The 25,494-nt window shown below is 40.8% G+C and overlaps 2 protein-coding genes across 2 annotated transcripts; both read left to right on the forward strand.

Moving 5' to 3' along the window:
• Positions 1–3,146, forward strand: med7 (mediator complex subunit 7). The gene is made up of 2 exons (XM_063490338.1): positions 1–127; positions 859–3,146. Exon 2 carries the CDS (start codon positions 868–870, stop codon positions 1,627–1,629), a length of 762 nt encoding a protein of 253 aa, XP_063346408.1. The 5' UTR covers positions 1–127; positions 859–867; the 3' UTR covers positions 1,630–3,146.
• Positions 3,147–3,840: 694 nt separating this feature from the next.
• lonrf4 (LON peptidase N-terminal domain and ring finger 4) lies at positions 3,841–16,672 on the forward strand. Its single transcript, XM_063490348.1, has 12 exons — positions 3,841–4,648; positions 6,125–6,243; positions 7,788–7,910; positions 8,964–9,152; positions 9,363–9,480; positions 9,689–9,770; positions 9,961–10,075; positions 11,077–11,198; positions 11,313–11,471; positions 12,133–12,295; positions 12,386–12,535; positions 13,784–16,672. The coding sequence occupies exons 1-12, from the start codon at positions 4,351–4,353 to the stop codon at positions 13,931–13,933; spliced, it is 1,788 nt and encodes a 595-aa protein (XP_063346418.1). The 5' UTR covers positions 3,841–4,350; the 3' UTR covers positions 13,934–16,672.
• Positions 16,673–25,494: the final 8,822 nt, after the last annotated feature.

The following is a 25,494-nucleotide window of genomic DNA, read 5'->3' on the forward strand; positions in this document are numbered from 1 at the left end:
GACTGAAACGAAAATCTTGTTAGTGTGGAATGGAAGGAGCTAAACTAGCTACAAGCTAATGGTCGGACTTAACAGACGTCTATATCTAGCGTCTTATATCTTCAGCGACTAAAGAGTTATTTGAAAGGTGTGTATAAATATCATAAGTCTTCCTCCTTTTAACGGTATTGTGGGTTAGCATTATATTTGGTGTAGCGATTTAACTCGTTAGCGGAGGTTAGCAGTTAGTTAGTCAGTTAGCAGGTAAGCTAACGACTGCATTTAGTTGGAGAGTAAAGGGCTAACATGTTGATAAAACAAACAAAGGTTTGCGACAGTAAATATTAGTCTTCACTCAACTCTATTCCCATGCAGACAGTGTTTAACATAAGTCTTATATGCAGATATTTACCGTACAGACAACTGGCTGGGCAGTTTGTGTTAGCATAGGCCTCTTAGCACATCTTTCGAAGCGATGGTCTCAAACAAACACTGAATTTGTTTGGAGTTAGTGCAAGCAAGCTATTTAGACACGGCTAACGTCTCTGCAATTAAAAAGCTATGCCGTCTTTTTGCGGCAAACATCCTGCTCCTTGTCTACCTGAGCCCCCAATAGTGAAGTGAGAGAGACACCTTTTCACTACACCATTTTTTTTGTGTAACAGTATGTAAACCGGAGACTTACTAATGACACTGATGAACGTTCTGTTATATTTAGCCACATAGCCTAAATTAATGTGTTTGTGTTCAACTACTGTGAACTGTAAACACTGTTTTGTTTTTTTTGTTTAAAAAAAAAAATGAAGATACATTAGGTTTTGCAATTTAGCATGTTGCTTTCCTTTTTATATATATTGAAACGGATTCTTGTGCTTTCAGGTCGGCATCATGGGTGAACCACAGCAGGTCAGCGCCCTGCCTCCTCCACCGATGCAGTACATCAAAGAGTACACAGATGAAAACATCCGCAAGGGTCTGGCCCCTAAGCCACCTCCACCCATCAGAGATAATTACATGATGTTTGGCAACCATTTCCAGTGTGATGACCTCATTATCCGGCCTCTGGAAAGCCAAGGCATTGAGAGGCTTCACCCTATGCAGTTTGACCACAAACGGGAGCTCAAGAAACTGAACATGTCCATTCTTGTGAACTTTTTGGACCTTCTGGACATTCTTATCAAGAGCCCAGGTAGTATAAAGCGTGAAGAGAAGCTGGAGGACATAAAGCTTCTGTTTGTCCATATGCACCATCTGATAAATGAGTACAGGCCGCATCAAGCCAGGGAGACACTAAGGGTGATGATGGAGGTCCAGAAGAGACAGAGGCTAGAGACAGCAGAGAGGTTCCAGAAACATCTGGAGAGGGTGGTGGAGATGATCCAGGGGTGCCTTGCCTCCCTGCCTGATGACTTGCCTCAAGTGGAAGGTCAGGATGGTGCTTGTGATGGGACAAAGAGTGCGCCTCCTGCAGCTAGTGTTGGCTGTTCGTCTGGGCAGGCCACCAGGCTGAAAACAGAACCTATGGATATAGAGGAAGCAGCTGCCAGCTGCATGGCAACGAGTCAGCAGGAGAAGAGCATCCCTACTTCAAGAAGTGACAAATGGGACAAGGACGCTGCCATGTGCAGCATTATTGATGAACTAGCATAGTTTAATATTATGTTCTTTCTTTTTTGTCGTTTCTTTGCTGAACTCTGTGTAAATATGGCCCTTTCGTACATGGTATACAGAATATTTTTGTTCTTTTTTTTTTTTATAACTGGTTATGTCACTGGTCTTTGCTCCATAAGTCTTTAACATGACTGCATTCTGCTGTTGAGTTATACCGTATATGCTTGTAATACATCTCTGTTCTCATGGTTTCATGCACAAGAGTGATTTAGAGAGTGAACATTCAGGCCTCAAGAATTATCAGCATTAAATCAAGTATAACCACACTGTACAACAGTGATGCTCGGTGACCTCTCTTCTGACTTGGGAACTTTCAAAACACATCATCGACGAATGTTTCTTACTGCTAGCTTGAAACAGAGCTGGTGAGATAAAATGTTGGGTGCAATATCTTTGCTGTTTATGGCTTTCTCAACTGCATCGGTTCTCAAAGTTTTTCTAGTATGTTTAATTTTAATCCCCAAACTCCACAGTTTTTAATCCAGCCACTAAGAAAAAAAGTTTTACTTAAAGGTCACATTAAGAAAAAAAAATCCACTCAAGTTTCACTTCACCTTGTTGATTATACCACACTAGTGTTTCCCGCCATGCAGGTAGTGTGAGAACTACTGCTCTAATAAGATGAGCACTTGAGCAAGAGAAATGCAGAGTCATGCTCTTGTCCATGCGTGTCAGTTAATGTGACTTTATTCATTCACGTTTGTGTCGTTTTACTAGGTACCACACAGTAAGGCTGATGCCTAAACCTTTATTTAGAAGTGACCAGTGCACTCGTTCACCCACGAAACTTGAAACTATGACAATAAATGCTGTCACGTTAACGGAAAGGTGTGAATGTCAGAAATGGACATTTGAGGGCTAGCTGTGTTTTCACCGGCCCCATTGAATGTTGTTTTTATTTAGAATGTAGAAATTCTGACTAATTCCTGAAAACATATTCCCAGAATAGAAATATTAACACAGATCAGATGGGGGTGCTAAGTTTGCATAATTGTAATAAACCCAATAAACAAATTTGCAGTCATCTCACAGAAACATAGAGGGCTTTATTAGACCCGTCAGAGCAGAGTCGCATGAAAACTCATGTAAATGCTGGACTGCCTTTATGTTTGCAATGTATGATTCTTGTCACTAATTTGCAGATTGTGTAATCCATGGAGAGTCGTCACACAAAAGTCATCATGTATATTATGTAAAATGTCGAATAATTCTGACCCCCTTCCCTCTTTTATAGGTTTTCATAAGCATACCTAACAGTATAACCAGTTTTGTGTTGCCTTGCAGCAGATTGCTCTTACACAACTGTTCGGGGACAGAAATGTGAGCCTCTCAACTGGTTCCTTGTAAAGAAATTGCAAATGCACATGTTTGGTTGTTGAAACTGAAAATACACCTCAGGCTGGTGATTGCAGCGCAGATTTCACTACTTGCGTTTCTGTGATGTTAGCTGAGGTGTCTATGTAACTTGCATAAGTTCAATAAATCAGTGCGTGATACACAAGATGTGTTTTGGCCCAGGTTTTTTTTTTTATTTGAAAAGACAACCCAAGGTTGTTTCTCTGAGAATTCATCAAGGATTTCTGTTCTAATGTCTGTGCAAAAAATTGCTGTTTTTGAAGCAGGCAGGAGTCATGATTTGTGTCGCTCTGAGACATAAAGAGTTTGTGTATTTGGCCAGTTGCAAATTCCAGCTTTATTTCATTGACCTAGAGTAAATGCTCTGCAGCACACTGCATTTTATATAATGATGTAATGGCACAAACTTTATGCACATTTTTAGCTGTGCATAGACTTTAAGCTGTGTTTGTGTTGACTTTTTGTTTTTAAATGTCAAACAGGATGGACAGAACCAGGTAATATGCACTGATCCTTTCACTGCACCCCCTCGGAAGTTATTACCCTTAGCTGGGATTCCCTGCTTTGAGGCAAGGTAGTTTCCATAATTTTCTCCACCCTTGGATTTATCATATCCACCATTTTTTCCCCTACTCATACTATACCATCAACTCGTGCCCTGGGGTAGTTTAAATGTACAGATGAAAATAATAGGAAGCGTAGTCGAAGGAATTATGTTATGAAACTCGGCATCGTTGGGTTTCACAACAGGGTGGAAAGCCATTCACTTCACCCAATCGAATCGCTCGCTGCTGCGTCACGTGATCTTTATTTATGTAATGCAATGGTGTTACACAGTAACCTAGCTTCGTGGCCGCGGAGAAGTAGGCTACAGGGGTTAATAGCGGACTCGGATTACTAAAGAGAAATAACATTAATGTGCGGATTTACCGACCTCGGTCGTGCTGCGTGTTTGGACTTTTGGAGCGTCGAGGAAACCGGCGCATTGGACTGGGAGCCGAGAGTCTTTATTGAAAAGGGAACATGGCATTTGTCCCAATACAAAGACTAAGTTAGGGCTGGAAACGAACAATGTCACTGAATGTTTTGAACACGAAAAGAAAATTTGCCAGGTGAGCGTATGAGGACTCAGTTTTGCAGCCGGACGGAAAGCGGTGTGCTTTAGGCAGATGTGTGACACTATTATTAGTGCATCGCCAGCTCCCAGCATGTAATTTAAAGGGTCCTTGCAGTAACAGTACCCCTAAACCGTCTATCTGCAGTGCTTTTACGAACAAAGCGACAGTTCTTCCCGTGGGACACTGTACTAGTGACATAACCAGTTTTTTTTTTAAAAAAATTACAATGGAAATGCTGGAGTGCCCCCTTTGCTTCTGTCTGATGTGCGAGCCGGTGACCGTGTCGTGCGGCCACACGTTCTGCCGGAGGTGCGTCGGGGGCTACCTGCCTTCCAAATGTCCGCTGTGCAAAGAGAGGCTAAAACAAAAGGAGGTGAAAAACACGAAGAACAACGTCCTGCTCATCGGCGTCGTGGAAAAGTGCTGGCCCGAAGAGAAGAGGATGAAGTGCCAAATTCAGGAGAAACTCAAAGCCACCGAGTTCGCGGAAGCGTTACGCATCGCGAACGAGGGGCTGAACTTAGGTAAGGGACACACGTGAGACGTCTTGACAAGTGCAGTTATACAGAAGTGTGCGTGTGTTTTCTTTCTTTCTTTTTAATTGTCTGTTTGATTTATAAATAGTATAATTAGGTTCCGTGGAATCAAATTTGTCTTTTCCTCATTTTCTTCCACTTTTACGCACTGCACATACTCTTTGCTGGTGTCCAGTAATGGTGCAGCCCCCCTAAAAGCCAAGTACCCGGGTTAGTAAGAAGTCACATTGTTCCTCATTAGGTTAATAGAGAATGAAAAAAGATCAAACATATTAAACCGTTTGATTGAAACAACAAAGTAATTTGTGATTTGTGCTGAATGAGCAAGATGCAGTGGAAGAAACATCTGTCTCATTCAGCTGTATTACGCAGTTAAGCATTATGACATAAGGTAAGATGTTGATTGGATAAACGTATCTGGCACAGACTCAGTCGGTGTGTGTTGCTTCTTTTATGCACCTCTGCAGGAGGAGGGAAATTTAAAGATGTTTTGTAATATTTTAAAAACTAAACAACTGCAGCCTTGCAAGCTGTTATCTGTGCAACTGCTTACCTTCGGCGCCTTTTGCATGTGCGGTTGATCTTTTTTTATTTTCTTTTTTGGTTCATGCAGCCACAAGGAAGTAAAAGGGCCTGCTCCTGCCTTAGATGTGTCGATCAAGTCAGCAGGCGCCCAGGGGATCATGAGAGTGTTTGTGCTATGGGGAATCAGTTGAATTAACCTTCATGTTTGCCTCCTCTGCCAATCCAGTTAAATACTTCTACCTACCTTGCTCCAGCATTGCGGGCTCTTGTGTAACAAGCTCCCTGCAGATTTGTGAACTAGTTTTTTTTCCCCTTCTTCTTCTTTGTCTTTTCTTTTGATGATTTCTCATGGCACCTGTTCACTTTCACTTGTTGTTTCAGAGGAGCATTACCAAGAACTGACTTTGTGTTTGCAAATGCGTATGTGCGTGACCTTGCAGGTTCTTTTGTAATGACTAGTCAAACAGCTTTAGGTAACAATGTCACCAGGAACCTAGAATGCACACTAGTGTGTCAGCTGAAGCTAGAAAGTCTTGAATGAACTGGAATAGGAGGTGACTGTGCACATATGTGAAGCAGAAGGTGCAGAATCTGTCAGCACCAGGGGGGTGGAGGGGCTCGATCAAATATTAATTATCTTTATATAGATAATGTGTGTGTTATGTCAGTGATTGAGGAGTGGCATTTAATTGGATTTTTTTGTTTTATATGGTCAGTGGTGCCAAAAGCAATTATTTCCTTAAGGCGGCGCATCATAAGTTCTTGGATCGATTTCCTCCATGCTCCAGAAAGCAGAATTACTTGTTATGTGGGCCTGTTACTACCTGATGCGTGTTTCCTCATTTGAATGTTTGGATTGTTTTAATTTTGGCCACTTCTCCTCAAAAGCTCCACACACCATCATCCCTCACCTATCTCGCCTTTTCTCACTTCCTCTAGTCCCAGACGACCAGAGTTTGAAGGTGTTCAGGGCCGAAGCGAACTTGGGCCTGAGGCGTTTCTCCGACGCTCTGGTGGACCTCGACTACCTCTGCTGCCTTCGCCCCAGCTGGACAGAGGTGAGAACGGAGCGGTGCCAGCCAGACGCACTGTGCCTTTGCTGTCTGTGTGGTTCTTTTGTCCAGACAACAAAAGCTGATCTGTTGTAGGGAACATTAACAGTGCCACATTTAAAGCATTTCACTGCACTCTGGTGTGGGAAAGTTTGCCGAATTTGAACCCGCACACCCTCCCACCGTTGGCTTGGTTTTGTAACATGCATGTTATGGCACAACTGTAACTGCAGGAAGAAGGTGTTACCTCATTTCATAATTTGCCTTACCACGTCGACCTGATACATTTGAAGCAATTTCCCCTGCTTTTATTGATGTTATGTCATTCGCAATGTTATGCAAACAGCTACTTATGTCATAATGTCATTTAATCACTCCATGCCAGTGGGTGACTCACTGCTAATGCAGAAAAACATACTGTACAGAGTCCATTATTGCATTGTTTCTGTTTTTATATCTAAATTTAGACAAAGCTGAGGTTATTGTACTCGGCCCTAGAAATCCTAGAAACATGGTTTCTAACAAGATGCTTACTCTGGGTGGCATTACCTTTGGCCTTTAGTAGCACCGTGAGGAACCTTGGAATCGTTTATGACCAGGATATGTCCTTCAGCACACATATTAAACAAGGACTGTCTTCATTCATTTGCACAATATCTCTAAAATTAGAAACATCCTATCTCACCTCTGCTGAAAAACTAGTTCATGTATTTATTACTTCTAGGCTGCACTATTATAATTCATTATTAGTATCAGGTTGTTCTAAAAATTCCCTGAAAAGTTTTCAGTTGATCCAAAATTCTGAGTACTGACAGGGACTAGAAAGAGAGCATATTTCTCCCATATTAGGTTCTTTTCATTGCATCAATGTTAATTCATAATTAAATATAATTAATTAAATAATTAAATCCTTCTCCTCACTTACAAAACGTTGAATAATTAAGCCCCATCTTATCTTAAGGACCTCATAGTACCATATCAACCCATTAGAGCTCTTTGCTCTCAGACTGCTGGCTTTCTTGTACTTCCTAGGATTACTGGGAGGCAGAGCCTTCAGCTTTCAGACCCATCTTCTGTAGAACCAGCTCCCAGTTTGGATTTGGGAGACAGACACAGTCTCTGCTTTTCACATTAGGCATAGAACTTTCCTTTTTGATAAAGCATATAGTTAGACCTGGATCAGCTGACCCTGTACCCTCCCTTAGTTAAACTGTAATAGGCCTAAGCTGGTGCTTGTCTGATTGTTGGTGTTTCTTTCTAATATTAGGGTCGTTACCTTACAATAGAAAGCACCTTGTCATTGTGATGTAGTGTAGTTATATTTATATAGTTAAAACTGAATTGAACTGAATATCCAGAGATGTTATTTTACATGAAATGTTCCGTAACACCATCATTTTACAATTTGAATGACTCCGCCTCTAGTGCAGAAAAAAATCTGTAATTCTGCAACATACATCATGTAGAGTTTTTGATGGTTGTTGAAATGCTCTGGAGGTCTTTGCTTAAACAGACACCAATGTGCTGATTGCATCATTCTGTTTGTGCAGGGCTCCTTTCATAAAGGGAATGTACTGTTGGAAATGGGTCAGCAGAAAGAAGCCCTCATCCACTTCCACCGTTGCCTAAAACTTCAAGCTGATTTTGTTCCCGCAAAGAGCCAGATTAAGAAGGTCTGTTAAACCTCCAGAGAACTCATCAGTGAGAAATGTAATGTAATTCAAGTTAAAGAGCACGTGTGATTCCTTATGTATAACAGGATGTAGCACAGACATAGACACTGCTAAATGAAAGGCTGGAGTCATAGAAGGTTAAAGCAGCACCTGCAATAGCATTCTGCGCAGAGTTGTGCAAATCATTTAAAGAACAGGTGATCTTAAGAGATCTTTTAGGATCTGACCTAAATTTTTGATATGTGTGAATGTATGATTTTTTTTTAGTTATAGGTCACACCATGGGTCGTATGTTCAGAAGGCAAACATACCTAATAACAGATGCAATCTGTTATTAGAGAGCTCATTTTAAAGTTGGAACTTCCAAATCAGTTTAGATTTAGTTTGTTTCTGTGTGTGTGTGTGTGTGTGTGTGTGTGTGTGTGTGTGTGTGTGTGTGTGTGTGTGTGTGTGTTTAAATCAAACAACTGAATGAATGAATAAATAAATAAATAAATAAATATACAGGATAGCACTGTATAATATAACCCATGATTACAGGCATAATTCTCCTGTAATTAAATGGAACTTTAATGTTTTTTATTTGAAATTACAATATGGTTGTATTTACCTACAAATACTTAAAGTTATGCTCGATAGAATAAATTTGTAATAAGTCATTTTTTTATAGGAAACAAAGAAATAATTATATTGTAAATACATGTTAAGCTGGGCATAATTTCATAGAAACTTTGTGAAATGTAAGGAATATGGCACTTGTACAGGCTGTATTATGGTGCAGGTTAATGAAATTATGTGCGCCGTACTGAAATTTACTTAAAGAGTAATTATTTCTTTGAAAAAAAAACAACTTTTTACCCCTTTATTCTAGTGTACCTACCATAAAACATTTGTTAAAATACTTAAAATTAATGTTCACACCCTCATTTTAGCTTTATTTGCATTTCTTCACTTAGGTTTCACTGCAAGAAGACTGAACTAACTTCACTGTGATGACAGTGAGGTATCATGGCACATTTTCTTTTTATATTGATTTTATTCTTACAATGGCAGATCCTGGAGGCAGAGGGAGTGGAAGTGCCGGAGGAGATGCCCTGCATTTTGCAGGCGGTGTCCGAGTACCTAAAAGAGCCCTGTCCTATCACAACCCTCGGCGGCTCGCAGGGGCCGGTTCATGCTGAAGGCTTCAAACATCCTCATGGAGATAAGGGAGAAGGAAAAGGGAGGAGAGATACACATCAGGTAAACATTTCATATATAGTTAGAAAATGCATTTTAAAGATTAAGAAAAACAAAACATAAAAACATGAGGTGTGTCAGAATTTGCAAATAGATGGCCGTAGTCCTGGAATTTCCTCTGTTTTAAGGTCCTCCCATGAGGTGAGTGTGGGGAACCTTATGCACCTAAAAATAAATCCTAACAGATAAAACCTAATATCTGCTTTCTCCAAGGTGAAGCATGACACGGGTACTGAATGCTGCCTCAGCCTCTGCCAAGCGGTTTCCTTCCTCCCCGCTGCTGACGAGGATGAAGAGATGATGACGAGGAAAGAAGACTGGCACGGCAAGTGTAAGTCAATATATCGGTGCTCGCATTTATTATGATTTGACTCTCCTCTTTAACATCGGCGTGCCCAGTAGGAGTCATTTTTGTCTTTTGCAACTGCAAACAGCTTTTTCAACCCCCGCCACCCAGCAGATGGTTTGAAACTACACGAAAGGTCAAACTCACTGCAAACGTTTCAAGGGAATCTGTTTTTGTGTCTTTTCTCTTTCAGTCTTAGGTGAAAGTTATCACGAGAGAGAGAACGGCATGGTTATTCTCACCGTGTCAGACTTTGAGTGCCCTCTCTGCATTAGGTGAGTGTGTTGGACTGCTCGCTGCAATCAATAATGCACCACTGTTTGTAACGGGGTCATATATCTGGCTGGTCTCGCTTTCCTTGCTTTGTCTGGTTAGTGTTTAGCACACATGCCAGCACTCACCAGATTTAACAGCTAAATCATACATAGCATAAACAGGCTAATGTGTTATGTCTGTCCTCTAAAGGTTATTTTTTGAGCCAGTCACAACTCCTTGTGGGCACACATTCTGCAAAAACTGCATCGAGAGGAGCCTAGACCACAACCTCCGCTGTCCACTCTGCAAACAGCCGCTGCAAGAGGTAACTAGACTGAGTGCATTTAAACCCAATGGGAAGAAGGCCAAACAGCTCCACTTTAAGTAAAAAAGTACTTTTTATTATTTTTATGTATGCAAAGATACTGGGCCTCATTTTCTAATAGAAATGTTCTTGTTCTGTGCAAGAAAACTTTTGGCCAATTTAATTCTTAGTACTGTGTGTGTGTCAGTGAATCTGAATCATTCTAAACCAGTGGGCTCTGGCTTGCTACCTGCAATCTGCAACTTACAACATGCTATCACACTCTTTTATCCCCATTTTACAGTTTATAAAGAAACACATTTAAATCTGTACCATTCAAACAAAGGAAAGAGAAGGTCTGGCTGAAGACACTGAAACAATAGTATCTGAAGAGGAAGGAAGAAAAGGCACACTTTCCAAAGTTTTTCCACAGGGGTGATCATGCTTTAAAAGTGGGCTGAAATAAATAGCAGCTTTGCTGAATATATTTTAACCTAATAAAGCTAACTGTGGAAAAAAAGTAAAGTTTTAGCATAAAAAATACTAACAGACCATAAGAAAAAGATACTTAGAGGATATGGCGCAGCTGGTCTGTTAGCCCAAGATGAAAAACTTCAGGGAATTTTTGAACAACACTCATATCAGTCACTATATGCGGGACTACTGAGAAATAACACTGAAACTGAAGACAACCAGCACGGATTCAAGTCGATTTTAGTAAATGGTATGATGAGATGATACCTATAGGGCATGTTTCCAACTAGGCGAAGTAAAATAGCCAAAATGAAGTAATCACACAGTTATATCAGCACAGTTATATTTTTCGACAGTAGCTGTATATACAGCTGAGACAAGACTTTAAAAATGTACTATATTTAAAAAAAAAATCAATATTTTAAGAGTGGCTTCAGTAGAAATTACTTGTGCTGCTAATTTGCGTATTTACATATTATTTTTTATTTTATTTATTTTAGTTTACTTTTTGCAGTACTGTAGTATCTTTTCTTTCTTCTCATTTCCAGTACTTCAGAAACAGGAAGTACAACCCCACAGTTCTGCTCCAGGACATCATGACTCGACTTTTTGCCCCCCAGTTGGCTGAGAGGAAACAGGTCCACGATGCTGAGATGGCTGAACTGTCAAAGTAGGCGCTTCACCGACGCAGTCTACACCTAATTATTGTCGTGACTTTAATAGATTGTTTTGTCACAAAATAGCCTGTTGTCCTTACAGTTGTGGTCTTTTCTCTTTCTTCTAGTCTCACTAAGGACATCCCTATATTTGTCTGCACCGTGGCCTACCCCGGAGTGCCCTGTCCACTGCATGTGTTTGAGCCTCGCTATCGGCTGATGATGCGCCGCTGCATGGAAACCGGCACCAAGAAGTTTGGCATGTGCAGCTACGAGCATGGCAGAGGGTATGCAACAGAATCTTTTACCTATTTCCACACGTAGCATACTGTACATCAAATTATGATGATGATGTTGGGATGAGAACAGTGGCCTATATGATTGCATGTGTATAGAAATTTAAGGTTATTTTCTCTAGGCTGTCTGTGTGTGTAGAGAGATTTTGGGTTTGACATTTTCCCGACTGTGAAGCTCACAACAGGCTAGGTGGAACCTGATGGGAATGTCAGCAGGGCACCGCAAGTAGACAGCGCAGGGGCAAAGTTTAAATCACTGATCTGTGACCCTGAGGGGATGGGAAAATAACAACATGGTCACAGGTTTGCCATGAGATCTGCTGTGCATTTTCATCTGCTTCTGAATAGCGTGCCTTTAAAGATCACGCTACAACCTCCAGGGCTGAAAAATAAAGCCAGCACAGACGGGAAAAAAAGGGAAAAAAAATCTGTAGTTCCTTGAGTGGCCACTGGACTCTTGGCCCCAAAAAGCAAGTCAGTATCCAGAGACCATAGACACTAATGTTGAGGCTTTAAAATGTGGTCCAGAAACTAATCTAATCTAACTAATCTCATCCATCCGATATGTGTATATATAATTTTCGAATTATTGCATTAAGATGTATTTTAATATGTCGAACCTAAAGACTGCTTTTTCTCTCTTGTGCGTCAGATTCGCAGACTATGGCTGTATGCTGGAGATTCTCGATCTGGAGCTCTTGCCTGATGGACGTTCTTATGTGGAAACAATTGGTGGGAGCAGATTCAAGGTACTGAAAAGAGGCCAAAGGGATGGTTACCACACTGCTGATATAGAGTACCTAGAGGACATCAAGGTGAGGGTTTCTGAGATTACAAACAGCAGCATTTCTCTCTCTGTCTCTCTCTTTGTGATTGTTAATATCGTTGCGTCCTCTTTCTCTTAGGTTGATGGCAGTGAGTTGGAGCTTCTGCAGCGTCTGCACGACAGCGTGTACCAGCAGGCCCAGGATTGGTACCAGCGACTCGGCAGCCGCATCCGCGAACAGATTAACAGACAGTATGGTGCCATGCCGGATAAGGAGGACAACATTCAGGTTTGTGCTTTAAGTGTGATGTTTGCTCTGTTAACCTTTGTAAAACTCATTTCCCTCACTCTGCTCAGAAACCACTGCTTTTACCCTTTTAAATGTCAAATAGTGACCAGTGTTATCATGAATGCAAAAAAAATCTAAAAGATTCATTTTTTTTGTTTAGTATTCTGATCTATGTCTTTGTAAATGTTTTCATAAGCCGTATTAGTATGTAATAGTAATGTTTAAGTTATAATAGCAATAGCAAAAACACTGAGGTTTTGCCTCAGCACGTCATTGACCAGTGAGATTATGTAATTGCAGCTACGTCCAAATTTTATATTCAGATGTTGGTTTTGAGTAGTGTTTCTTTAAAGAATGGCTTTTCTTTTATCTTTCAGTCTCTTTAAATGATTTTATGGTAGTGGAACAGAGAATTATCCAGAGTATTATTCAGTTACACTTAGGGTTGGGCGATTGGACGAATATATCGACTATCGCCGATAGGATGAGCTCATCGGCGATCATTTTTAGAAGGGCGATTTATTCATTTATTTGCCAGTGGGTACGTTTGCTAATAGAAGAAGTCAACAGAAAAAAGCAAATGCACCCTCCTCAGAGTGCGCCCAAATGCTTGTTGATGGAGCTGCAGAAGCTGGTGATAGCCTAGCATACTCAGCCGGATGGTGGACACGTACACGCTCATGCAAGTTAGTCGTGTTTGAGTACTTTGCTCGCACTATACGTCTGCACAAGTGGCACACCGCTTTGGTTACATCCTTAGGTTTACCCTTTTTCATCCCAAATGGGCTGTCAGCGTTAACGCGCCGTCATCACGACTAACATGATTAACAATTAACTCATCTGCAGCACAGACTGAGTCAAAATCCCTGAAATGTCTCTGTCAACGGATCTTGGGCAGTTTGTCCAAAGTTTGTTCATTCTGCGCTCCAAATGAGTTGAGTGCGTTAAAATTTTAATCACGTTAATTGTGATGACCGCATTAACGCCGACAGCCCTAATTTTTGGGGGAAATGAGTTCGCTCCATGTTTGGACTTCTGAGTTGTAAACGCGCAAATCAGTCTGTGTGTGTCAAAAAGCGCGCCTGTCAAAAAGTCTGCGCAGGCGCGAATGTATCGCCCATCGTCAATTATTGGACTGACGATTGTCGGTTGAGAGAATTTAAGTTTTCATTAGCATCACAGGGTTATTGGACTGGTTTGGCACTTAATGTATTTTCATGATTACAGAGGCGAAACTTTCTCTTTTAGGCTTCGCCTAATGGTCCAGGATGGTGCTGGTGGCTGCTGTCTGTCCTCCAGCTGGACCCCGCCTATCAGACCACCGTCCTGTCCCTGAACTCTCTCAAAGACCGCCTGGGACACCTCCGCCTTGTCCTTGAGTACTTCTCTCAGAGCTAGACCCTCCGGCACAGTGGTACTGAAACCACGGCTAACTGACACCAATATTACGCACAACACATTAAAAAAGGAGTGAAATCAAACCAATGCACGCATAACACATTTTGAGTTTCAGGGTTGGGTTTGGGACTATCCTGTATCGTTTCTATGGACTGTGCTCGAGTCACAACTGAAGGCCAGATCACCTGGCTGCTAGCTAAAAGCTTGTGATTTTTATCACACAATCCAGTTGGTCAGAGTCAGGTTTTTGCTGTTTTGAGTGTTTCATATATTTCTTACACCAGAATATTCTTCTGCACACACACTGTACGTGCTGTACCAGTGAGAACTACAGGGTTGACCAAAGATTGATCATGAATTGTGGGGAAATCGATAACATTGCAGAAAACTAACACTGGGTGTCACTGTTTTACTCCAGTTGTTACATTTGGAAAATCATGCAATAGCATCAGCCCAACTGTTAAACATGCATATATGGTCTACTTCAGCTGCACTTGTTGCATTCAGAAGGAAGAGAGCTGAAAGTAAGCATAAACAGCAATCTGCACTTAATTTGTAGAGATATTTTTTGCAAGACTATGAACCTCCAGAGGGTGAAAGTTCATGTGCCAAAATATTTTTTGGGGAAAATTCACAGTGATTGTCTTGTGCTACACAGCACTATTTGTAATGCCTGCATGTTAACTGCATCTACGCTATTGACTATGACTAAGTTTGTACTATTAAAGAATATTCTAAGATCCCTATTTAGCACTGGCGAATAATCCAGTAATTTATACTATCACATGGCAGCAACTTGAGTATCACTTTTTAAAGAATAAAAGCTGCTGTTTTTTTCTTTTTCAGTGAAATGATGGCATTGAGATAGCAGCAGGTTTGCATTATGCTACGAACCTGCGATTATGCATGCTGATGGTCAAGTAGCAGCACAGCACTGCATGTACGTGTGTCAGGTGTAAAATAACAAGTCACTCTTGACACATGCCATTTTTTCCACTTCTTTCTTTTTTTTTTTTTTTTTTTCAAAAGTAGATATGGTGTGTTGTCTGCACTGATAACAGTTACTGTAAAGTTTGACGTGCACGGCAAACGTTCTGTGCTGGGACAGCTGTAAAATCATTCGGTTATAACAGGAGTCTGTGTAGGCGGTGACCCCTAACTCTGGCCCATCTACCACCAAAGTCGTGGTGCCTTTGAGTGCCTGGGCTGACCCACCAGGAGACCTGCAAGTCTTAGTTTTTACATGGCGTTGATGATGAACTGGGTGATCTTTTGTGGATATAGTGCTACATTCCGTGGAATGTTGGAGCTGTAAAGTAACATAGAGCTAATTTACTAAACACTACAGGCTTAACTGGGTGATTTTAAAAAAATAAATTGATACATGTGCCATTGATATTTCTATATTAATTGCTTTATAGAAATAGCTGGCCAACTTGTCACTGTGTTTATGTCTGTCTACATCATGGATGCTGAAGCTAGCCTTGATTCCTTTTATGCCTTTTGTATGCTGGGCAGCAAACTTTTTTTTTTTTTTTAATTTCTTGGCTAACATATCACTTTAAATAATAAGAATTAGACCAGCAACACAATTAACAGATACAGTTTTTATGACAGGGAGTCAAAACCCCGCTACTGAGACCGTTTAGATATAGCTTAGGCTCAAAAGAAAAAGGCTGTTCTTCAATTTCACATGCACGGTTGAGAGATTTGAGGTAATCTGAAGATGAGGGTAGAATCAGAGATGACAATGAATGTGCTACAAAAATAAAACATGAAAGTCAGTTTCCTGCTTCCAGACAATAAAGCTAACTCAAATCAGAAAAGGGATTTAATTCCATGTCCACAGAGGCGATTTTTTTCACCTCTCTGACTCAATTTCTAAGACAAATACTTTTGCACAGTAAAATCATCTTGGTGGGGCTTTGTTTTCTGATGCTCACCTACAGTCCCTCACACCTCTTGCATGTTTCTGTTTGTCAGTGTTATTGTTTGAAGAGATTTCCATGAATCGAATAATGATCTGTGTCGATCATAGCCAGCTATGTCACGTTAGTTTACCCTGCGCCGCTGTGAGATTACAATTCACAATGTTTTTTTTACAGAACAACTCATCCCAGTCTAACTCTTTGTCATCTTAGTGTTTAGCTGGTGTCCATTCATTGGGTAGGTTCAAACGTCTGCTAATGCATGCCCCCCCTTTACACCCTGGCAGCTGTTCATTGACATCGGTGCTACCGGACTGTCAGAAAATGCCCACGAGCACAGTTAAACCAGTTTTCACTGAATCCAAACCGTCTCCGATGCTGAACACGAGGCATAATCAGCGACCTGTTCTTGGCAGCGATTGCCCATGAGAATGAGCCGCACAGTTGTCTGCTCAGGAAAAAATAAAAAGGCTGTGAAAAGCACCATGGCGACTTGTTCCTGCTATGTGCTGCAGATCTTACAGGAAACGTTGGCCGCTGTGGTTGGACGGTCAGTGGTCTGTGGGCTGCGTGTGAACTGAAGACATGCCTGTTTTAGTACCACTCTGTCAGCAATGGGTGCATGCAAATCTGCCGAAAGCGAGAACAATGTGCGCCAGATGACGGATTTGCTTTTAAATCCCCCCACCCTTCAAGCCAAGAGCAGCGAATGATCTTGATCTGAATATTTCTTACCTGCTTGCCCACCCCCACCCCCTCCCTCCCAGATTTAACTTTTTAAATGTTGTTATAAATAAAAAAAATTCTCACATTCTGCGTTATCTTCCTTTAATTTTGTGTCTGAGTGATTTGAATGTCACGCTGCCAGTTTTTCTGGCTACATTTCACGCCAAATGGGAGCGCCAGGGTCTATTACAATTCACAGCATGACAGAAACCGACACATAGGAAGAATTGATGGGAGCGAAACATGCCTCACATACTGATAATAACACACTTTGGCAGGGAAACTGTTATAATTACTGAGAGAACTGTGAAGTGCTGCAGCTGCGGCAGTGTGAAAGGAGTCCATGATTTCCTCTTGTGGATAGAAATTTAAATTAGAAGAGGTTGAATGGGTATTCCCTGTGAATGTCCAATTGGAAGCTATTTCTAGATTAACTACACCAGCTCTAAAGAAATTGCACGGGTTATGATGACTCACAACCTTCAGGCATTTCTTTTATTAATGGTGCATAATTCAAAGTTGGTTATTTTTAATCCAACCCAGACCTTATGTGTTAAATTGGAGGAAGTGACTGCAGCAGCACAATCAAAAATATGTTAATACATGTTTTTGTTGTTGTTGTTTTACATAAACTCTAAACCTGCAATAGCCTACATATATGTAATGAATCAAGGTTCCACCAGGGGGCAGTCTATACCTGCTAAAGACTAAGGCATGGAGTCACACTTCAGAAACGAGGAAGGCTTCACAAGACTGTTATTATATTTTATTTTTCTCATTATAATCTCAGTCCCAAACTGATCACGTCCACGAAAACAGGGTCAGCGTGAGATTCTCCAATACAGAGGCGTTAATACAAGAAGATGAATGTAGATGTCTTTGAACAATAATAAGAAGGGGAAAAAAAGCATCTGTGCAGCAGAAGTGAGGTATATTTCCTGCCGACGTCCTCTGCATAGGAAACAGACAGATAAAAAGAGGTTTCACTGGCTTCAGTGAGGTTCTGTAATGCAGCTCAGCGTCGACATCAAAGCCCATTACATTTGAAGAATGCCACAGCTTTTCTCTACTAAATTGATCCATCGGCTTGCGCTGACTCCCCGCTTGTGTATGACTGAGTAAGGATGACAGGCGTTTTGTAGGAGTTATCGCAAAGGGGAGAACTCGCTGTGACTCTGTGCGTGTGTGTGTGCTAGTATTTCTGCTGTTAAGAGAACCAAAATTTCTTGACGGGGAAAAGAGAATCCCCTGGATATTTTGGTTAGATTATAATATATAAAAGTTGGAATTTTCTGTTAGGTAAGGGTCTCGGTGCAATGCGACAGATAGAGGTAAAGTTAAGGCCCCGAGAAACAATATTGATACAAACAAGTTTGTATGCGCACGACTCCTTAATAATTATCCTCCATGATTGTGGAACAACCCGCAGGGGCTTCTACTAAAATAGACATAGCCATACAATATGGAACAAGAGCAGAAAAAGAGCATCACAGAACGCATGCATGCTTTTGTTGTCCTGGGAACAAAACCCAGCCTGGAAAACCAACATGTCAAGAGCAGGATTATCAATTAGGAAGTAAAGAAACTTTCTCTTTGAAGAGAAAAGCATTTTGTGTACCTTACACAGCATGAAAGACAACACGCAGGGAGCTAATGCCTTCAGATATAAGTGCAGTGAATTGAAGCAGCTTGGAGGGGAGTGGGAGATAGAGGAAAAGAGCTCAAATTTGTGTGTGCGTGTTTTCTTGCTGTAAGATTAGTTTTTTTTAGTGTGTGTGTGTGTGTACTCATGCTCTCTTGTCGGGCTGAAGCTGATAAACCTAGCTTGTTTCTGTCTTTGTATAATCCTCTTGAGTGTCTACACGATGACAAACCCATGAGTACGCTGTTGTGTGTCAGTGGCTGCGAGAGCCAAGGTAAACATATTGGCTACCACCCTCCCCCAAGGCACATATTAAATACTTTGGTGGAGAGAAACACAAGATTTAAAAAATAAAAGAACAAGTGAGAGACAGCCTGGAAAGGAGCATCGCGTCATAAGGTTAACCAGCCGCACTCTACTTTCTACGACACCTTATGAGTCAAGGCTTAAACTTGTGAATTGTGAGAAGAAAAAGAGAATTTGACTTTGGATGTTGTATGAGTGGATGCTAACATGTCAAAAAAATAAAGATGGATTAGATACCCCTCGGTGCCACTGTACATTTCTAAGGAAACACTGGCTCAGATTGAGTTGGTTTTATTGTTGTGTGTTCTTTACATACTGCATAGGGAAAAAAAAACAATACAAATGAAGCAGATTGGGATCACCTGCTGGCAGATGAAGGACAGGAGAAACAGGAAATGGTTGGGGCACCGCAGGAGATGTGATGTCATGCAACTGGTTTACTGATTTGTAGAGCTAACCCCCACAGAGTCACACACCTGGCTGTTGGGCTGCTTTTGTACGGTCTGCATGCACGGCGCGTTGCCTTGGTGTACGAGGACAAAGAAAAGGGAGAGCCGAATGAAATAACAAGAGGTTGTTCTAGGGGACGGGTGGAATTAGTAGGAATATGAATGTGTTCGTGGTTGATTTTCCACCGGTATTGTGTGAATAGATGTTCAGAATTGTGTTTGAGGGTCAAAGGCCAGCTGCTTGCTCCAAGGTAAGGCTAATGACTGTTTTTGTGGAAGCTACTGGGAAGCTGGGCTACTCTGTGTTTTTCCTATACCAGCACGAGCATGTCAGAGGAAGTTCAGCCCAGCTTGACTACTCTGCTATGTGGATCTTTAAAATTCCTGAACTCTTTCTACATAAAGACTGCATTTGATGAACTGGCCACTAACATTTAAATATTAATTTTGACACCTATATCAATATCAATAAACCTCTTTTTTGATGACAATTAGAATAGTTTAGAGAGGCACAGACCACCCTCGCTAACTGATGCACATCCAGTCATTTTATTTAATAAGCAGGCCTGAAATATGACACAATCTGCAGAGAAAAGAGCTGCAGTGGTGACTCTTGGTCAGCTTTCAAGGGGTAAAGAGTTGAACCTTGCCTATAAAAACTTTCGATGTATAGCCAGACACTGTTCACACCCTCATTACTTTATATTATAGATTAGATTAAAGAATAATATAGGAACAGATTCAAGATTCAAAGTGTTTGTCATGTGTCACAAGAGAAAAAGGTATTTCTCTGTGCAATAAAATTCTTTCTTTGCTGTCCACCCACAGATGCCGATTAATATATACAATAGAATGGCAATTGGATTTAAAAATGATTCATAAGAAACATATAATATTCTTATTTGATCGAAGTTGTTGCTTTAAACTCCAAGCTTATATTTGCTTCCATTATCTGGTTAACCTAAAATACCCAAAACAGCCATGTGTATTATATCAAAATTATTTATTGTGAGGACTTTGAAGGAATGTAATAGATGGGCATCCAAGTGTCACTAAATAAGTGTGTGCTGAACATGCAAAGTCTCAGCCACTTCAACGATGTCAGTCTGGCATGCACTCAAGGCTGTGTTCAGTTCAAACAGATCGAAGTTGCATATATCCCTACCTTGATTACAGTACAGTAAAGACATTTGTGTTTGGTCGATTATTCCTTTGTTGCAGCAATGCTTCTTGGCAATAAATCTTACACAGTTGGAAATCCTTTTTATTTCCCCTTAAATGGTGTCAGATTTATAAAGAAAATACATTTGTGGGTTGAGCAGCAGAGTTTAGTGTGCGAGTTGTACCTATGAAAAACTTGCCAGATCTTCTCTGCCAGTGCCAAACATCTTAGTCTATTCTTGACTCTTATTTTGAGCTTCTGGTACACCAGGTGCTGATAATCAGGTGCCCAATTGGTATCTGATTAGCTGCACCTGTGAGCATGGACCCTGCTGCAGCGGTCAGCCGGTGTCTGCTCCAAGCATGACACGTTTGATTGATCTGGATAGTGCCCATGCCATAGGGCAACTTCAAGCTGGTGTTCCACAAAACCAAGTTGCAGACTTATTTGGGGTGAGGCCTAGTACAGTCTCCAAGTTGGAGTGCCAAGTTCCATATAACGGTGCAAATCAGAAACAGGCTACGAAGTGGGCATCTCAAGAAGATGACACCACCAAAAGACTGTTTCCTTACCCTACCAGCACTCGTAAAGCGTAGGTAGTCTTCTACAGATTTCTAAGTCAAAGTTTGCAGCATGATATGGTCGACGGCTCTCTACACAGACAATCCAGATTGACTGCTCACAGCGAATCTCTGGTTTCATATGACTGCCAAGAGGCCTGCCATGACTTCCTTTATCATCAGGCCTGATTGTGCTACATGCACACTGGAATCTGAATGTGTGGGGTAACTTTATGTTCATAAAGTAGTCCTGATTTTGCCTACAGCAATACGAGTGTAGGGTCAAAGTGTGGAGAAGACGCGGAGAACACTATGCTGATTGCTGTACTGATAGGGTAATAGCCTTTGTTGGAGGCAGTATGATGGTGTGGGATGGCATAGCTCTCACTGGAAAAACAAGACTTGTCATCACTGGAGGCAATCTCAGTGCTGGCAGATATTGAGCTGAGATTCTGCAACCAATCCCATATCTTCACAGTGAGGGGAAAAAACACTCAGAGACTACTTCCAGAATTTGGGACTTGAGAGGAAGGAATGGCCTACCTGCAGTCCTGAACTAAACCCCACTGAACACTTGTGAGATCAGCCTGGCCGTGCTGTTCATTCCAGAGTGACCAACATAACCACACTTGCTGTCTTGCGACAAACGCTGGTTCAAGAATGGGATGCCATCGCCCAGCAGTGTGTGACCAATGTGGTGACCAGCATGAGGAGGAGATGCCAGGCTGTTGTGAATGTGTATGGTTCTTCCACATGTTACTGAGATCCCAGTTTGTTACATTAATAAATTGTTAAATTGCCAGTATATCTGTATATTGTTTCTTCAGACTTCAATGATTCAATCCAATACATGACAACAAACAAGAGTCAATAGCAAAATAAGCTGTTTGGCATTGGGAGAGAAGATTTGGCAAGTTTTTCTTGGGTACAACTCACATACTAAACTCTGCTGCCCAACTGATAAATGTATTTCCCTTTAAATGTGACATCATTTAAGGGGAAATAAACAGACTTTCCAACAGTATAAGATTTACTGAACCAAGAACAACAAAGACAGAATCAACCAAACACAAATTTCTTTAATTTCTGTTCTAAATTTATTTGTGAAATTTCATTTCATTCTGTTTATATTTTATTCTATTCTATTTAACATTTGTGTGAGGTTTTTTTTTCATAATTATGATATGAGCTCAGGTGACAGCTAAATATTAGTACTGGGTTTTAAGCTATTGGAAACTTAAGCTAAATTATCCAGTTTTCCAGCTTAGTTAAAGCAGTCCAGTTGGCTACACCGCTGCCTTTTATTCATATATCGGCTCTCATATTACATTACACTATAATTAACATTCAGCTGTCCTTCTTTGCTGCTAACCTAGTGCTAACAACTGACCTAAAAGCTTTATGTAACATCTCACATTCTGGTAAATGAGGGAGTTATTATTCATCTTTGATGGATTCAGCTTTATGTGGAGCGTTCACCGTTTGAATCCATATCCTCCATCTCATCTGTTTGGATTTTGACTTCAGAGAAGTGAAATATGACACCTACTATGAGGATATCTGCTGTCAGACTTGCATGTTCCAGACAGCAATATTTTCTCCTGTCCTGAAAGCTCGACGGGTGTTCTGGTTGTTCTGGTTGCTAATGTAGGATTAGGAGAAGCTTAGGTTCATTGCTCTCCAGCCCTTCCTTAAACAGTTAGGTCTGAATATATTTCTTTTTGTCCATGTACACCACTGTGGTGGATTTTAAATCAAACAGACTTTAATTTCAACTTTAATTTAAGAGTTTTGTCAAAACTATGTTGTTAACATTAGGCCTTTTGTACTACATTTTCAAAGGCGCAACAGGTGATATCTGTTCTTATTGTTTCATGACAAATTAAGCGAATAAAAGGTAAGAAGTCGATTCCCAGTGTTGAGCTTGTATTTCACATCTGTTTATGGAAACTCTCAATATGAGGTCCATGCAAGTGAGGCAGGTTGTGGCAAAAACGTAAATACTGACCAAATTACCAATTTATTATATTCTTAAAATGAGTCACCTGATCTCAAACCAATAGATCTTCTCAGTTAATGAAGACAAAGCTGAATGCAGACAGACCCACAAACAACAAACTGTTCAAGGAGATAATGTGGCATTTGGGGTCCATGGATTCTAGACTTCAAGCGACCTTTGATCGCAAAGAATTTTCCATGTATCTGTATGTTAAAAATAATGTTTATATTTAAAATGATATTAGTTAATCCAATTACTTTTGAGCCTCAGAAAATGGATAACTCTATCTAAAACTGTCCTAAACTGTTAATGCCATACTTTTGTGAAACCCATGGAATAAAATCCGAAAGTCTGCACTTCAATGACTTGTTGACTTTAAAATGCACTGTGGTGGTGTACAGAGGTAAGATCACAGAAGTATAATACCTAAAGTTAAAGGAATGGGATGATATCAACTAAAACCTGCATGCCCAGGAGCAAATGGCAAATAGTTGATTAAGAAAAATACACTCGGCAGCTAATAAGCAATAAGCTTTTTCTTAGGATTTAGTGAAAATGAAAACAGAAGAGAAAGCAGAGTGAATATCATATATCCAACAGGTCACTGGAAACCAACCACAAATCAGTACATATTTGCCTACATATAGCAAGTTAGAAAAATTGTTAATACCTTAACTATATAAACATTAGACGCTTATAAACTGATAACTGATGATTGTTGACCAAAATGGGCAACATGTGGACTAATGGGAAAATGGTGTTTAAAGAAACAAATATCTGCCAACAGTAAGAACCTGCCCATGTCACGGTCCGGGTGAGTGGCTGTGTTTCTCCGCCTACGGGTGGAGCCTCAGCAACCCCTCGACACACCTGTCGCTAATTCCGTGGTTGTAAATACGGAATTGTCCAGCGTTGTAAATAAATCGTCGCCAGATTATCTGCTAACACTCGTTAGTACCAGGCCACCAAATTCAGGTTCTTGTAAAGTTATAAGATTCTAGTGAATTAACTGTTATTTAACTTATTGAACTGTTAATTAACTGTCCTGTGCTTTAGCTTTCCTCGGATCATCCTTCCACGTCTGACCGTTGGTAACGCTCACCTGGACGCTGGACTTGCAATCCACCACAGCCACTGTCCTTGCTAATCTGGCTCGCTGTTTCACCTGCCTGCCTCCCTGCCTCCATCTCTCAGATCCACCGGACTCTCAGGATTAACAAACACTCACCCGGACCTTGCCATCAGCTTCTCCCCCATGCCATGACTGGACTGTGGACAAATAAGGCAAAAGTCTTACTCATATATCGGATCTCTCACCAGCGAACTGCCTGACTCCTCTTTCCCTCTGTTTCAGTGACTCTGTTCCACGGCCCGGAACCACGACCTGTTTATCTGTTCTTAGTTACAAGCACCGGATTCCAATCACGGCTTTCTCGTCATATTTAGTATCACTGAGTATTGAGTTTTGTGTAATAAAGTTTTCATGTCCAAGCCACGTTAACTCTGCAATTTGGGTCTACCCTCTCCCTCCAGCGTCTCCGCCACAACAGCCCATGCATTAACAGCACTTAAACCGTATTTAAAAAACAATCCTTGGAGAAACAAGTTCCAAAGGCACTATGAAGCAGAACAAAAGTCAGACTGGGATCACAAGGCTTAGCTTTCAGTGAAGGCAAAAGACAGATATTTCTGCTTAAAGAAGTGTCAGGATGGTAAGAGACTTATGGGAGAGATAACGTTTGACTAACGACCATCTGAATAATGAAAAACAGTGTGACAGATCATATCTACAACAAGGTCCAAGACAGTGGAGGGGATAATGATCACCATAAAGATGAGGAAAGGAAGAAAGAAGTTGCTATACTTCTGACTTAGAAAAGACAGACGTGGGGGAAAAAAGTGATTTGGCGACCACTTTGATATGACAGATACAGACATTGGTTTATATTATCAAAAAATACACTCATGATCAATTTGATTATTCTATTTGATCCCATCACCTCGTGGTCATAATTTAACCAGCTACAAGATGCCATGACGTGATCACAGGAAAGCATTCCCAACCCCCGCAGAATTTGGAAGTTAAGCTTGTTGTAAAGGAGAGATGTCTCTGGGAGATAAAGGAACGTCTAAACAGGAATGGCAAAAGGCAAAGCCCTCAGTCGATGTGAACGTATTTACTGTTGAGCCTTCAGGTCTTATCTTATCATTGCAGTAAGTCCCGTAATAAGTCCTGTGATAATATGCAACAGCACAATGAGGTGAAACGTCAGATGTGATGAAATGGAAATGAAGGGGAAAAACAGTAGTGTTTTAGTAAAGAGTTGGCACCTACAGGTTACCATGAAACAATGGCTAACTGCTCAGAGAGTTAGGCAGGGAGTTTCTGAGAATTTTATGTTTAGTTGCCATGGAGGTAAAGCTGTCAACCATGGTTTGTGTTACACTGATAATATTCTCAGTGAGTATTTCTTAATTAGAAATCACTGCTGGAAGCAGACATCCTGTGTATTCAGGCACAATATTTAAAGTGTGTTCATACAAATATATTAGTGTCTCTAACTCTGCATAGATCCTTCTATTAGTCTGTTTATTCAGCTGCTTATATCATCTCTGAGGCTTCTGCCAAAACACGGTGTAAGAACACAGAAGCAGTTTCTTTAATAGAATATGAAAGAAAAAGGTCCACTGTGACACCAAGACTGCTTTAAAAACCAAAGTGTCAACAGTCTAAGTAGTAATGCCTTAAAGATGAGACATGATCCATCTTAATGCTGAGTGACAGTAGC

This window comes from Pelmatolapia mariae, linkage group LG2 (genome assembly GCF_036321145.2).
Source record: "Pelmatolapia mariae isolate MD_Pm_ZW linkage group LG2, Pm_UMD_F_2, whole genome shotgun sequence".
NCBI lineage: Eukaryota > Metazoa > Chordata > Actinopteri > Cichliformes > Cichlidae > Pelmatolapia > Pelmatolapia mariae.

Coding starts and splice junctions, on each gene's coding strand:
- lonrf4 (XM_063490348.1), top strand. CDS start 4,351: ATGGAAATGCTGGAGTGCCCCCTTTGCTTCTGTCTGATGTGCGAGCCG. Junction 9,481..9,688: donor AGAAGACTGGCACGGCAAGT/GTAAGTCAATAT, acceptor TTTCTCTTTCAG/TCTTAGGTGAAAGTTATCAC. Junction 11,472..12,132: donor AGCTACGAGCATGGCAGAGG/GTATGCAACAGA, acceptor CTTGTGCGTCAG/ATTCGCAGACTATGGCTGTA.
- med7 (XM_063490338.1), top strand. CDS start 868: ATGGGTGAACCACAGCAGGTCAGCGCCCTGCCTCCTCCACCGATGCAG.